The sequence below is a fragment of the Colias eurytheme genome, chromosome 25, assembly GCF_061535395.1.
Source record: "Colias eurytheme isolate Ceu_HAF_F1 chromosome 25, ilColEury1 Martin Lab GWU primary, whole genome shotgun sequence".
Lineage (NCBI taxonomy): Eukaryota > Metazoa > Arthropoda > Insecta > Lepidoptera > Pieridae > Colias > Colias eurytheme.
This window is the reverse complement of record NC_143004.1, coordinates 6,131,030-6,144,870: the sequence shown is the minus strand read 5'-3', so window position 1 is coordinate 6,144,870 and position 13,841 is coordinate 6,131,030. Positions and strand designations below refer to the sequence as shown.

The window sequence follows — 13,841 nt, the reverse complement described above, 5'->3', positions numbered from 1 at the left end:
GAAGCTGTGTGGCGTCACATTGTATACTACGGCTACATTGTATACTACGGCTGTATTTATAATTAACTAATATTTTTTTGCTGCGGTAAATGCCAATAATTACCGCCATATCTAGGTAAACTCTAGTGTAACCACACCAGTTCATGCAGTAATTTAGACGGTAATATAATGCCATAATTATTGCGGTAACAGCCCGGTAGACGGTAAGGTAGTGTAGCCGTAGCATAAACACAGTTAGCTACGGCCACACTACCTTACCGTCTACCGGCACTGTGGCACAATATGACGTCATCGACTCACACTCATAATTCAAGTTTTTTTTTAAACGATTTATTTCTTTGGGTGTGGTCACAAGCATTTGGAACTTCCCTTTTAAGTTATATAAACCTGTAATTTTTTTAATATGTACTACTTAATGCATAAATTATTCGAATTTAAAGATTCCAAAGAGAGACATTCCAAATACGCGATAAGTATTAAATCCTTACCATGTGATATATCATATATACATTGTCCATAACTCGTGACCAATAAAAGTGACCAATAATTATTCAAATCACGCTTGACCTAATAAGCATAGATAAATTATTAATAATTAGACTCGTACATTTCATTGAAATATTACATAATATTGACTAGGTATTTAGTATTTCTGTTGTACTACGTAATATAATACCTAGCTTACGATATAGCTTTGTGTAAATTAAAAAAAAATGTGTGCGTGTACTAGTGTACACACGTAAGAAGTGAAACTTCTTTACGACCTTATTTTTCAAAAAATAATTTACTATATGCAACTTTACAAAAATACGCCGAATCACGCGTGGTAGGGATAAGAAAAAGATGGTGCGACGGAAAAATATCACGCGTAACGAAAAAATGTTACACTAATTTTTTTTCCAGACCCCGATAAAGAAGTTTCACTTAAAAAAAAACAAATTCTATACAATAATATGTTTTACACATTATTTTTATCATAGACAGAAAAGAACGTACAAAACCATGATACTTAAACAATTTGACGGTCTTATGATTTATCGCGACTACTTCCCACACAAAACCCAAATACATAATATAAGAACATAGTATTATTACCGCATATTATACCTATAATGATATGACTGAGAATGAGTGATAGTCTAGAAGCGGCGCGCTTATCGCAGCAGTAATAATCAATGGCGCATTTACGTGTTCGTTCGATGCCGCATAGACCACAGGCGCGGGCGTTATCGAGTTCCCCTCTCCTCTTCCACCCGCTCGCTACCGCGACCGTGACCGTACCGCTCGAGCTCGCATAATATTACGGAACAAAAGAGCGTTCTAGAATATTTGTATTACCGAACGTCACTAACCGCTTAGAAGCGTTGCGTGTTCTTGCTTTTCTCTTTTTTATTAAACATGATTGAATAGCTTATAGGTGTATTTATTGTAGCTATATCGATTGACCGACACCCTCAGTCAATAACCTTATTAACTGATTTTATCATTAAAAATCAGTCAATAAGGGTTTTGACCGACACCCTCAGTCAATAACCTTATTGACTGATTTAAGAGTTTTGACTGGGAACGTCGGTCAAAACCTATATTGACTGATTTTGTCAGATGGACTCAGTCAATAAGGATTTTGACCGACGCAGTTAGTCAATAACCTTATTGACTGATTTTACTGGTCAATAAGGTTATTAACTGGTTAAGGGTTTTTCTGTAACATAGACATAAAACCGAAACAGTAGATGAAATATGATTGCTCGGGCGGGATCATGAGTGGCCGAGAGGCTAGACGTCTCCCCGGCAGGGCGAAAGACGCGGGTTTGAATCTCGTTTCGAGATAGAATTTTTTCAAAGCCATACAAAGACTGAAAAAATATTCTCTGGTGGCACCCGGCCGAGTATTATAAAAGGAGATACATAATCACTACATAGTATAAAACAAAGTCACTATGTCCCTTTGTATGCTTAAATCTTTCAAACTACGCAACGGATTTTGATGCGGTTTTTTTTAATAGATAGAGTGATTCAAGGAAGGTTTTAGTATATAATTTATTTAGGTTTAAGTCAAAGCGGGCGAAGCCGCGGGCGGTAAGCTAGTAATTAATAATAATACACTTTATTAAGCACCAATTAGAAATACATACATATAAAAAGAACATACAATATAATATAGAGCCAGAAAGGCTGCCTTATCGTTACTAAGCAATTTCTACTAGGTATCCTATAGCCTAAAGGTAGGATTATTAGTTAGAATTAGGTAGGTAGTACAGCAATAACATGAATGTTATTGTTTTATTACATTTTCATTGGTTTAGGTAATTGTTCAAATAAGTACATATTAAGTAGTGTCCGACCGAACTTTCGGTTTCGGTTTCGGTTTCGGCCGAGTTTCGGCCAAAAATCAAGTTTCGGCCGCAGTTTCGGTTTCGGCCAAAATCGGCCGAAACTTTTGCCGAAACCGAAACTTATTTCGCAAGTTCAGTGAACTTAGTTCACACACGTTCACACTCGCCTAACTTCGTTTTCCTCGGCAACGCCAACGCTTTTACGGACGCCGCGCTGGTTGGTTGACCCACGCTGGAGGAAACAATTTTTGATTATCTATGTTGAGATTGGAACTGGGTGTAATTAATAATTATTATTTTTATTTAAGAGGAACTTAAAAGACTGATTATTCTTCTAAGTAACTACAAATACCCATCCAAATTATTAAAGTATTTAAAGTAACAGTAACAATTATTACTGATTTGATTTAGATGACTGATTTAACTGAGAACTTAATTTGAAAAAATAATAAAAATTAAAATTGTTGTTATTAATATTTTAAAAATATTATTTTTTTATTTTATCCATACTAATATTATAAATGCGAAAGTAACTCTGTCTGTCTGTCTGTCTGTTACTCAATCACGCCTAAACTACTGAACCAATTTGCATGAAATTTGGTATGAAGATATTTTAATACCCGAGAAAGGACATAGGCTACTTTTTATTGCGAAATATGTACCACGGGCGAAGCCGGGGCGGACCGCTAGTATTAAATAAATGATTACAACAAATTTAATATAGGTACTGTGTCTTCATTTCATGCCCTAATTAAGGCAAAATAATAGGTAAAATGCACCAAATGAAATTTCTAAAAATACTGAATATTTTTAGAAATTTCATACTTGACCACGTGAGTTTCGGTTTCGGTTTCGGTTTCGGCCGAAAATGAAGCCACGGCCGAACATTCGGTTTCGGTTTCGGTTTCGGCCTGGAAACCAGTTTCGGTCGGAGTTCGGACACTAAAATTTGGTATGAAGATATTTTAATACCCGAGAAAGGACATAGGCTACTTTTTATTGCGAAATATGTACCACGGGCGAAGCCGGGGCGGACCGCTAGTATTAAATAAATGATTACAACAAATTTAATATACTGTGTCTTCATTTCATGCCCTAATTAAGGCAAAATAATAGGTAAAATGCACCAAATGAAATTTCTAAAAATACTGAATATTTTTAGAAATTTCATACTTGACCACGTGAGTTTCGGTTTCGGTTTCGGTTTCGGCCGAAAATGAAGCCACGGCCGAACATTCGGTTTCGGTTTCGGTTTCGGCCTGGAAACCAGTTTCGGTCGGACACTAATATTAAGTAAATGAATATAACACAAACAAACACACACACAAACGCGCGCGCGCGCTACAGACAATTTTATACACAATGAATTTTTTCTTAAATTTTATAGCAACAAAATATTTTGAAGAGAACAAGAATCTAAAAGAAGAGAAAAAATCATAAATACAAGCTCCAAATAAATGAAACCGCATCAATGGATCGAACGATTTATATAAAAAAAATCATAGGTAGGTAGAGCCTACATCAAATCAGACATTTTAAATTTTTAAATAGGTCGATGGATTTTGCATTTCCTCTATTATAATCTACAGAATATTATTATAGTCATGAAACGGAGAAATGATAACTAGATAAGCAAGAAACATGAATAGTATATTCAATACATATTATGTACAATGTATCGTACAATGTTACAACCTATCTCGATGGTTACAACGCGCTCATACTCGAACCTGATTCACTCGAAATAATAATAGTTCCAACTTCCAAGCGGTTTTGCAGTCGATTATTTTTATTCCCCAGTCAACGTTCTACCTATTCGAGTCGGGTATACAAGGTCATTACATGCGACGGAGATATGCGGCCCATTCCGGCACTAAAATATAGGTACTTTTGTAGACGCTGTCGATCGTACGCGGTTGCTGTAGAATAGCTAGACAGAGACAGCTAATACAATACATACAGTGAGTAACAGAGATGACAGCTATGTCGGAACTTTGGAATCTGCCACAGCCCACAGCCGATTCTGGCATGCGCTCTACTGGCATTGCCATCTGTGTCTGTTCTTGGCTTGCCCGCATGTGAGTGAGTGCAACAGAATTTTATATTAACCGAGTGAGCAGAGAGTTGAGTTCGATCGAACGGTATTCGTACTGGTGAAATTTTGTGTATTGGTGAAAATTAAATTAGGACATTTGTATTAATTTACATAAATTGTATTGTGAAATATAGTTCTTTTTGTATTGTACTGATTAATGGAAGTATTTGACTGAAAAGCGCTTAGTATAATGTGTAGACGGCAGACGGCTGACGCCATTCTTGGTTGACTTTTACTCTATAACCGGCCATCTTGATTTTTCGTGCCGTTTCGTTTTGTAAAGAAAAAGCAGCAAAGACAAAACTTGATTCTATGAAGTGTTTTGTGAAAACCGGCTAAAACTTTTATTTGTTAAAATGTGTGCCCGTGTTTATGTCATGAAATAGTTTCGCTGTTGAATAGTGTGTACAGTGTAGTGAATTGTACCGACTAAATAATAAGTTATATCTTTAACTCGAAACGATTAATTCGTTCTATTTTATAACTGGGACTGGACAATGAATGTAAGTTCTTATTGTAAACCATAATAATAGGTACCGCATGTTTGATTGTTGTTGTTATTGTTTTGATGTGTAGTTATCTAAAAAAAAGTTGAAATTTTTGAATTTTTGATATATTGTGGATTTGTTTTGATGAACAAACATTGCATTGGCATGTAATAACTTACAAGTTTGAGCTTGTCTTTAGAATTCGTCTTATTTGTTTGAGTAATATTTTAAAAGTGGGTATAAAGTTTGTTTTAGTCAAAAACATTTTTAATTTTTATTGATCCTTTAATTTTGTTTCTTGTTTATTTAGGTACATTCCAATTAAACATAGTAATTAGTAATTTATGCACCTACTGAACAATTATTTTATCGCATTTATTATACACATTTCATAAAATAATCAGTCCAAAAAAGTTTATTCATAAATCACTTTTTAAAGTTGATTTTACTAATTGTTTTCAGGATAACAATGGCCACCAAGCTTGAATCTGAATTTCCTCCGTCTCCTCAAAATTATGAGTCAGGTGTGTTTTCTTTAATTTTTATTGTTTTGATCAATATATTATACATTATAAGAAATAGGCAGATACTTTTTAAAACATGCCTGTTATTATTTTATTTTTTTATTTACACAGGACTCCATATTTACATACCTACTCTAAGTTTTATAAAAAATGAATTGAATGGATGTTTTTACTTTTTAATTCCAAGAAAACTTTAATAGTTGCTTAATGCTTTAGGTGTCTTAAAATCCTATTTCTAAGCTTGTCTAATGTGAAGTCTGAAAAGAAAAATAAAAAAGCAGCATATTATTTATAATTAAAATTCACAATAGTGAGGCTAAATTAACTTTATTAGTCAGATCTAAACATGCAAAGAGTTAAAGTATAATATATAAATAATTAGGTGAATTTGGTTTTTCTATCTGCTTAAAGGCCGATTTTTCAATGCTTGGTTAAAACTTATCCGTCCAATAACTTACACAATTAACTTACACGATAATATTAAAATGTCACGTAAACTGTCAAATACGGGCAATAAGAATATGTTTTTAAAATGGTAGTTTTATATACATTATTCAACGAATAAGTTTTAACCAAGGATTGAAAAATCAGCCCTAAATGGAATAAGTTCAACTAAACATATAATCTCCAAAATTATTTGTTGATCTCTTGAATATTTAACTGAGGAAAAAATTAGGTGTCAGGGCCAATTAATGCCAATACCAAATTAATAACTCAGGCCCCGGAAGCACAGATACAATAGAAAATCTATTGTGTCATGGACCGATCGGGCCATTCGGGGCTCAATGGGTTAAAAAGTATTCAGTCTGAACGAATTACAATCAGATTTTAAGATATTTAGAAATCAATTTCTTTTCTTAAATCTCTTCTGCAGTGTCTTATCTTTGAACGCATGAATTTCTGCATGACATAAATATTTTTAAATATACAGGATGACTTGATATAGGTGTAATAGTTTTGAAGAGGTGAAGTATAGCTCATTTGGAATAGAAAAAAGTAAATACTTCCTAGCCAAAACTGATTACTTTCAGAAAAAATTAAAGATTAATAACTCAGGCCCCGGAATCACAGACACAATAGAAAATCTATTGTGTTGTGGACCGATTGGCCATTTGGGGCTCAATGGGTTAAAATGTTTTTATTATTTATCTTTATCTTGTCGTCCTGTATATGTCGTCTGAATTATGTATAAATATAATTATGGGTATATAAATATTATAATATAATATTATAATATAATATTATAATAATATGTTAATATTAGTTAAGTTTTAAATAAAAAAATCTGTATTTAGAAAAGTTTTTTAGTCATTTAATACAGCTATAAAAATCAAATAACCAATTAATTTAGTTGTATTTCTTTTTAAAATCATTTGTGTAGATCTTATACAGAGTGAGAACTTTTTACTGGTAACATTTAAATACAATAAACTTTTTTTTTCAGATGGAGATGAAGGTGTAGAACACAATGACAAGGAAGAAGATGAAGAAGCAGAGGTAGAAAAACAAAAGCCAGTTAATAATAATGTTGCTAATATTTTAGCTCGATTACAGTCTTCTGGGGCACTTATAAAAAAACCGAAAAAAGAATTCTATTGCTTCACCTGTAAACTAGATTATCCTGATTGGGAAGAGTTAGAGAACCATCTCATACAACACGTCTCGCTACCTTCAGTAGTACTCGACAAACTGCCTTCCGACGACGAGGACGCACCTCCTTCGGGAGATGAAAACTGGTCTGACGAAGATGATGAAGAATCTCCACCTAAAGCACTGCCTAAAACACCACAAAAGATAGACATATCACAGATACTTAAATCAAAAGCAATATCTTTAAAGAAACCAAATGATAATGACTCGAAAAATACTAACTCTGCTTTAAGTAAATTAAGTGGATTAGGATTTATAATCAAAAGCAACACAACACCTATCAAAACAGAAAAACCAGATAGTGAAAATAATGATGTGATGCAAAGATTAGGAAAACTAGGTGGGATAAAGTTAAAATTAAAATCTGACGGCAATAACACTAATACTTTTAAGGTTGTGAATGGATTGAAAGATTTCAAAGCGTCAGATGATGAGGATGAGGATGAAGACGAAGATAAAGAAAAAGATGATGACAATGACAATGATAAATCTGGAGAAAATGATGAGTCAATAGAAGAACAGAGCAGTAATCATTCTCGAAAACCTTCTGAAAGTGATGATTCAGATCCTGGTAGTAGTAGAAATGCAGTACTTAAGCAACAAATAGGCACTCCTAGAAAAGAGAGCAGGGATGTAACAAAAAAAATTACGCCTATAAAAATACAAGAAGAACCGAAAGCACAGGAACGACGAAGACCTGCCGTAAAACAGACACCAAAAAGGGGAGCAAATGTTACAGCTAAAGAAGTTGCAAGTGAAGGTGAAATAACGGAATTAAGAAGGACATCGGTATCAACTACACCCGACCGGCGAGAGTCAAACGAACATACAGATAATGTAGTTGTCAAACAAGAAGTGCAAGACCCTACTGAAGAATCTCAATCATCATCCAATGCTTTGTTCTCAGGTCAAGTGAAAACAGAAAGATTGTCGCCCCCTCTACCAGATAGTTCTTCCACACCAATGATAACTGAAATTAAAACAGAAAATGATGCCTACCCTCCCTCCACTACATCGTCCAGTAATGTCACAAATCCTCTATTACCCATCACAAAAACTGAAGAAACTATGACAATAATTGAAATAAACGGCGATTCCAATGACGAAGATGACGACTGTTGCGTCGTTTCCACAACTCCTGCGCCTGATATTAAACCTAAAATAGAAAATACAGCAGTTGAACCTAAAATTGAAACTGTGGTTACACCAACTTATCCTTCATCTAGTACATTTCCAACATCAAGTGCATACACCATGCCTTCAGCAAATTATAGTTCCTCTTCTGGTATATCTGGTCCACCACCCTTGCATTCAACGCAAAAACAGCACAGTTTCAATTGGAATGCGCCAGATTCAAAACCGCACATAGAAATGTTAGAAAAGAGTGCAGATGATATTTTCGATAGCCTTCTTTCAACGTCTAACAAAAAAGAATCTATGATGTCAGATGCTAGTGAATACATTTCATTAGATAAATTAGGATCACAGCATACTTGTGATGTTTGCAATACTAGATTTACGGATATCTCATTATTAGAAGATCATAAAAGAATGACGGGACATTCTCAAAGTTTAGTTACACCATCGTCGTCAATGCTACTTCCCTACACACCATCGTCTAATATACTGTCCAGCTTGTTACCTGTGACACAAATAGCAGAAAAAGTAGGCAAGCTGTCTACTATAGGTGGTAGCGGACCTGGGTTCACACATCAACAGAATTTTATGATAAATATACAATGCCCGGGTGGTGGTGGAGTCATGATGCCCCCACAAGCTCCCTACAATCAAAGTTCTCCAAATATGCAATCAAATTACCCTTCAACTAGTAACATGTATGGACAGGGACAAGCAATGCCTGGACAATATCAAGGCAATAATTACATGGGTGCTAATATGCCAGGCTACGGTCAATTTTCACAACAAATGCCGAAAACTAGTTATATCAGCACCATGCCACAAAATACTTATGCCACTCCGCCAGCGTATTCTACCAGTTCTCCACTCCAAAGCATGCAACAAAGTGTATATGGCCAAGGAAGCATGATGAATCAACAGCCAGGCTCGATGGGACCTCCCGGTTCTCCGAGTCAACCATACGTTGCGGTATGCAGTCCAGGTGGTTTAACGAAAAGCGCTGGCATTAAAATTCAAAATGTTCAGACATGGTCACCTGGACAATTAGGCGGTGGATCTTCGAACGTGTCTTCCGGAGGGCCCGGTCAAGATATGGGACAAATGACTGCTCCAGGACAACCTATGGGCGGGCAAATGCCGCCGCCTACTCAGGTTAGAATGGCTGCTAATGTCACAAATACAGGCCCTAGACCTCGTATGCCAGGTGTAAGAGGTCAGAGACCCACAATTCGGCCAGGAATTCAGGTGCATGGCCAGGTTAGGGGTGGGAAACCTAATCCTCGCATGCCAATGAAGCGACCGGCTGGGAATGTTGGAGGGCCGGGACAAAAACGCCGAGCAGATATGTTACTACCTGGAAAACACGACAATGAAGATTGTCAAGTTATGGCGATGCAGAAACAAAGAGAGGGTCTACCGATGATCCAAAGTGTTCAAGGTGCCAAAGATAAATTGAACCTCGGCAGTCAAATATCTATAACTAAGAAGACAGTTAACCGTGAAGCGAATGCAATGGCTAATGTGTTGGCATCCAGAGGTATTAGCGTTAAACAGAAACAGAAAAGTAGATCGCCGACTCCAGAAAGGCCTCTTCCTCATATACCTAATCTAGGAGCGGGAGTTAGTATAAAACATACGTCGAAATCAAGTTCGTTTTCGATACCCGAAGCGAAGGTTGGCGGCGGAATGCTAGCGTGTAAGATATGTAAAAAGATGTTCATGAATCAGAACTCATTGGAAGTGCACATGACAAATGCGCATCCACAAAGTAAATTAAACTTGTATAAGTGTGACGAATGTCCGGCTTCCTATCCCAAGTCTTTACAGTTACAACATCATAGAAGAGTGTTTCACAACGTCAGTGGTGCAAACAAAGAGTTGGGTTTGCCCGTGGTTGATCTTTCAGAACCGGATAATTTAAAACGGTTAAGTAATTTAGGTATATATAGTTTTATTCCGTTAGCAAATCGGGAGCAGGCCGACGGTTGTTTTGGTATTCCTGTGATATCCGTTCACAATATGCATTCTGGTTTTACGAATAGTTTGCAAGCCCTTGGTGCAGATGGACTGTTAAGCTTAGGTCCTTTAAAACCTTTGCCGAAGTAAAAAATTACATAAAGTTTTTTTCTATAGAAATTGTGATTGAGTTAAATGACTGATTTATTTTATATTGTGTTTGAGAAGATAGATTTATTTTATTGATAGAAATGAGAGTATTGTTTTTTTTTTTTGGTTTTGTCTTGGTTTTGTAAATCTGTGGAGTTACAGCATGTAACTGTATTAAATAATATATACAATATAATCCGTTTAGTAGGACAAAGGTAATTTATTTCTTACTATGACATTATCCAGAGCTTTATTAAAAAAAAAATTAAAAAAAGACGTGTGGCACTCGAGGACTGCCGCGGTAAAGCTATTGCATAGCATGCCTTCAAGCCACACCTCCGTGTCCGTCGGAGTGGGGAGCGTGAGGTTTTTTCGTTACGGAATTTCTCGATTCGGTCCCCGCGCTCAAGGCCTGCGATAGAAGCTATGCAATAGCTTAAAATTCTTCTCTTCATTTTCTTTTTTGATAACAATTTTGTCACAAACAGAATTTTAGGACAGAAATTACTTCATAAGAAGTGAAAACACTGGTAAAATGTATTTAAACAAAAATATTTTGGAAGTTAAGTTGCTTTCAGTCATTAGGTGCCCATATAAGCGGATTCTATTGTACTTATATTAATCGAGAAACAATTATACACTTTGTAGTTTATAAACATGAAGGGCAAAAACCATGTTTATCTTTTAGAGATTTAACATAGTTCCTTAGGGTTGTCAGTTTAACTGTCGAAAACAAAACACAAACTGTATTTAATCCATCAGTCCTCGGAATCACAGACACAATAGAAAATCTATTGTGTCGCGCCCCGATCGGGCCTTACGGTGGTCAATGGGTTAATTATGATAAGAGGAATATTGTAAATTAATATAAACCATAACTTAAATAGTGTAATAAGAACTTAATATCTTATTGAATAAGAAAATAGGAAATAAAACTTTATTTTTGTAACATAACGCCATCGGCCTTATTAAATCATCTATTTACGCAGCCTTGTATTTCATGCATTTCTGAATATCTCAGTAAATTAATATCCTACTATTGATTAAATAATATTGAAATAAAGCTTTGTATTATTTTTATCCTTTTCAAAAAATCTCAGAACCAAATGGTGTAAGTATATTTAACATATGAAAATTGTATTTTATCAAAAGTACATATTTTCATCCTTAAATAATTGATGTGTTAATGACTGGAGAAACAGTAAGGGTGCACTCACACACATCAGTCACCGTCACGGCACGTCACCGGACAGGATTAAAAAAAAATATGTATCAATAGTTCTAGTATGACTCTGTTCCCACACGACAGTCGCCGGCACGAAATCTATCAGTGACGTCACCGGTCAGGCACGTCAAATAATCTTTCCATACATGTATCATACTTTTATCTCCACTCACCCGGTGCCGTCACGTCTCAGTTCAGTCAGCGTCGTGCTACCGTCAATAATTGCTACATGTTCTCTAGCGTGACACACGTCTAATCACTGACTAACCTGATGTATGTGTTCAATGATTCAGTCAAACCGGCGACGTGACTGACGGACAACATGACGGTGACTGGTGTTTGTGGATACGTACACAAACCGTCACCGATCAGTCATCGGTGACTTGACGGTGACTGATGTGTGTGAGTGCACCCTAAGAATTGTAATTTGTAAAACTTAGTTAGAGCAAAATTTTTGGCGGGTGACATTTTGCGTTATTTGTCATAGATTAAAAATTTAAGATATGACATTGGGTATGAAATAAGTGTTGTTAAGGTGATTGCTACGATCTGTTCCCAGCCAATGTCCCGCTAGATGGCGCTGAATTCTACATTTCTAGTTTATTTGAGTTTTTGCGTAATTGGAATAGTCATCAAACCTAGGAATAGTCATGGCGGTTACTGAATATTATATTTTATTGAAATATGTTATATCATTGCCTTAAAATCCACCCAATTCGGTAAAATTATGCGTTTTAACATCTGTCATTGCATACAGGGTCGTTTACACACACAGACGTATACAAAAATGATAAAGATTTAACTCTAGATGGCGTGAATGTAAAGCGCGTCACACACGGTGAAGATACTACCTATAATATTTTATCTAATCTAGTAATATTTTATATTACAGTATCTTAAGGTATCCGGTATCAGCGTTCTGACCATCATTTTTCTTTTTTCGCTGTAGAACCGCCATCCTGTTACAAATGACCCACAAAGGAGAATGACCACGGGTGGTATCGGTAAAATTTTAGTTGTGCCACGTATTCGTTATATTGTTAATTCCTATTTGTATTTATAATGATCATATGTATCAATATTAAGTCTTAATTAAACCGGATAAATTGAAATAATAGTAAAAGTAAAAGTTTTTCTTTTGAAACATGTATGACTACGTATGGAATCGGTAAAATACTAGTTGTGTCACGTGTTCGTGATATTGTTAATTCCTATTTGTATTTATAATGATCATATTTATCACTATTAAGTTGTAATTATACCGAATAAATAGAAATAAAAGTAAAAGTTTTGTTTTGACACATACCTATATCTATCTCTCTTGCAAACGTCATATGTCATAGTTTCTATTTGAAATGTCAAATGAATGTGTTCGACGCATTGTTCGATGTTATTTTGAAATAATGTTTAAATTACGATTTACTTTTCACATTTGTCTTGTAAATTAAAATATTACCTATGTAATAAATGTAAAACTTAACGTTCATCGTTAGTTTAAACTCGATTAAGTAGTTTTTTGAAGTGTTGAATAAAACTATTGTTTTATTTTTATTGTCGCGAACTGCGGCTTATTTACATAAAAACTTTAATCATATCTAAAAGTACTAACATCAAGCTTTAAATTGAGCTATATTTCATCTTGACACAATAAGTTTGATTGCGATACCAAGTGCCATAGTCACTTGGGCAATCTCCTGTGGTTTTCATTTTTCTGTATGGGTAGACAAAACTTCAAAACGCCACCTGCTACGGTTTATATTATGAACGATTAGCTTTCCGCCCGCATTTTCAAAAAAAACCCGTATAGTTCCCGTTCCCGTGGGGTTTCCGGGATAAAACCTATTCAATGTGTCCAAGTTACGTTCTATATGTGTGCTAAATTTCATTGTAATCGGTTCAGTAGTATTTGCGTGAAACACACACATACACATCCTCACAAACTTTCGCATTAGTAGGAAGTAGGATTGTTATAAAAATAAAAGTTATATTTGTTGGCGTAAACTATTTTATTGTAATTTTGGGAAATAAATAATGTCAAAATTGATTACCTACAATAAAACGCAGTTTTATTTTATTACCTACATTACACTATTGTTTTTTTTTATCAAAACATGTATTTGAAGTAGCAAATATGATATTATGCTGATCCAAGCATTTTCACTCAAAACTAATATCACTAATGATTTGTAAAAGTAAATTATTTCAATATACATTTCATAACCAACAAGTAAGAATAATTATTCATACAACAACAAATCAAAAACACTATTTACTATGGAA

At 35.0% G+C, this 13,841-nt stretch overlaps 1 protein-coding gene across 1 annotated transcript; it reads left to right on the top strand.

Annotated features, from left to right (window-relative positions):
* The first annotated feature begins 4,387 nt into the window (after nucleotides 1–4,387).
* Nucleotides 4,388–11,085, top strand: LOC149897690 (uncharacterized). Its single transcript, XM_090116066.1, has 3 exons — nucleotides 4,388–4,934; nucleotides 5,382–5,443; nucleotides 6,888–11,085. Coding segments are annotated over exons 1-3 (3,513 nt in total). The 5' UTR covers nucleotides 4,388–4,932; the 3' UTR covers nucleotides 10,337–11,085.
* Nucleotides 11,086–13,841: the final 2,756 nt, after the last annotated feature.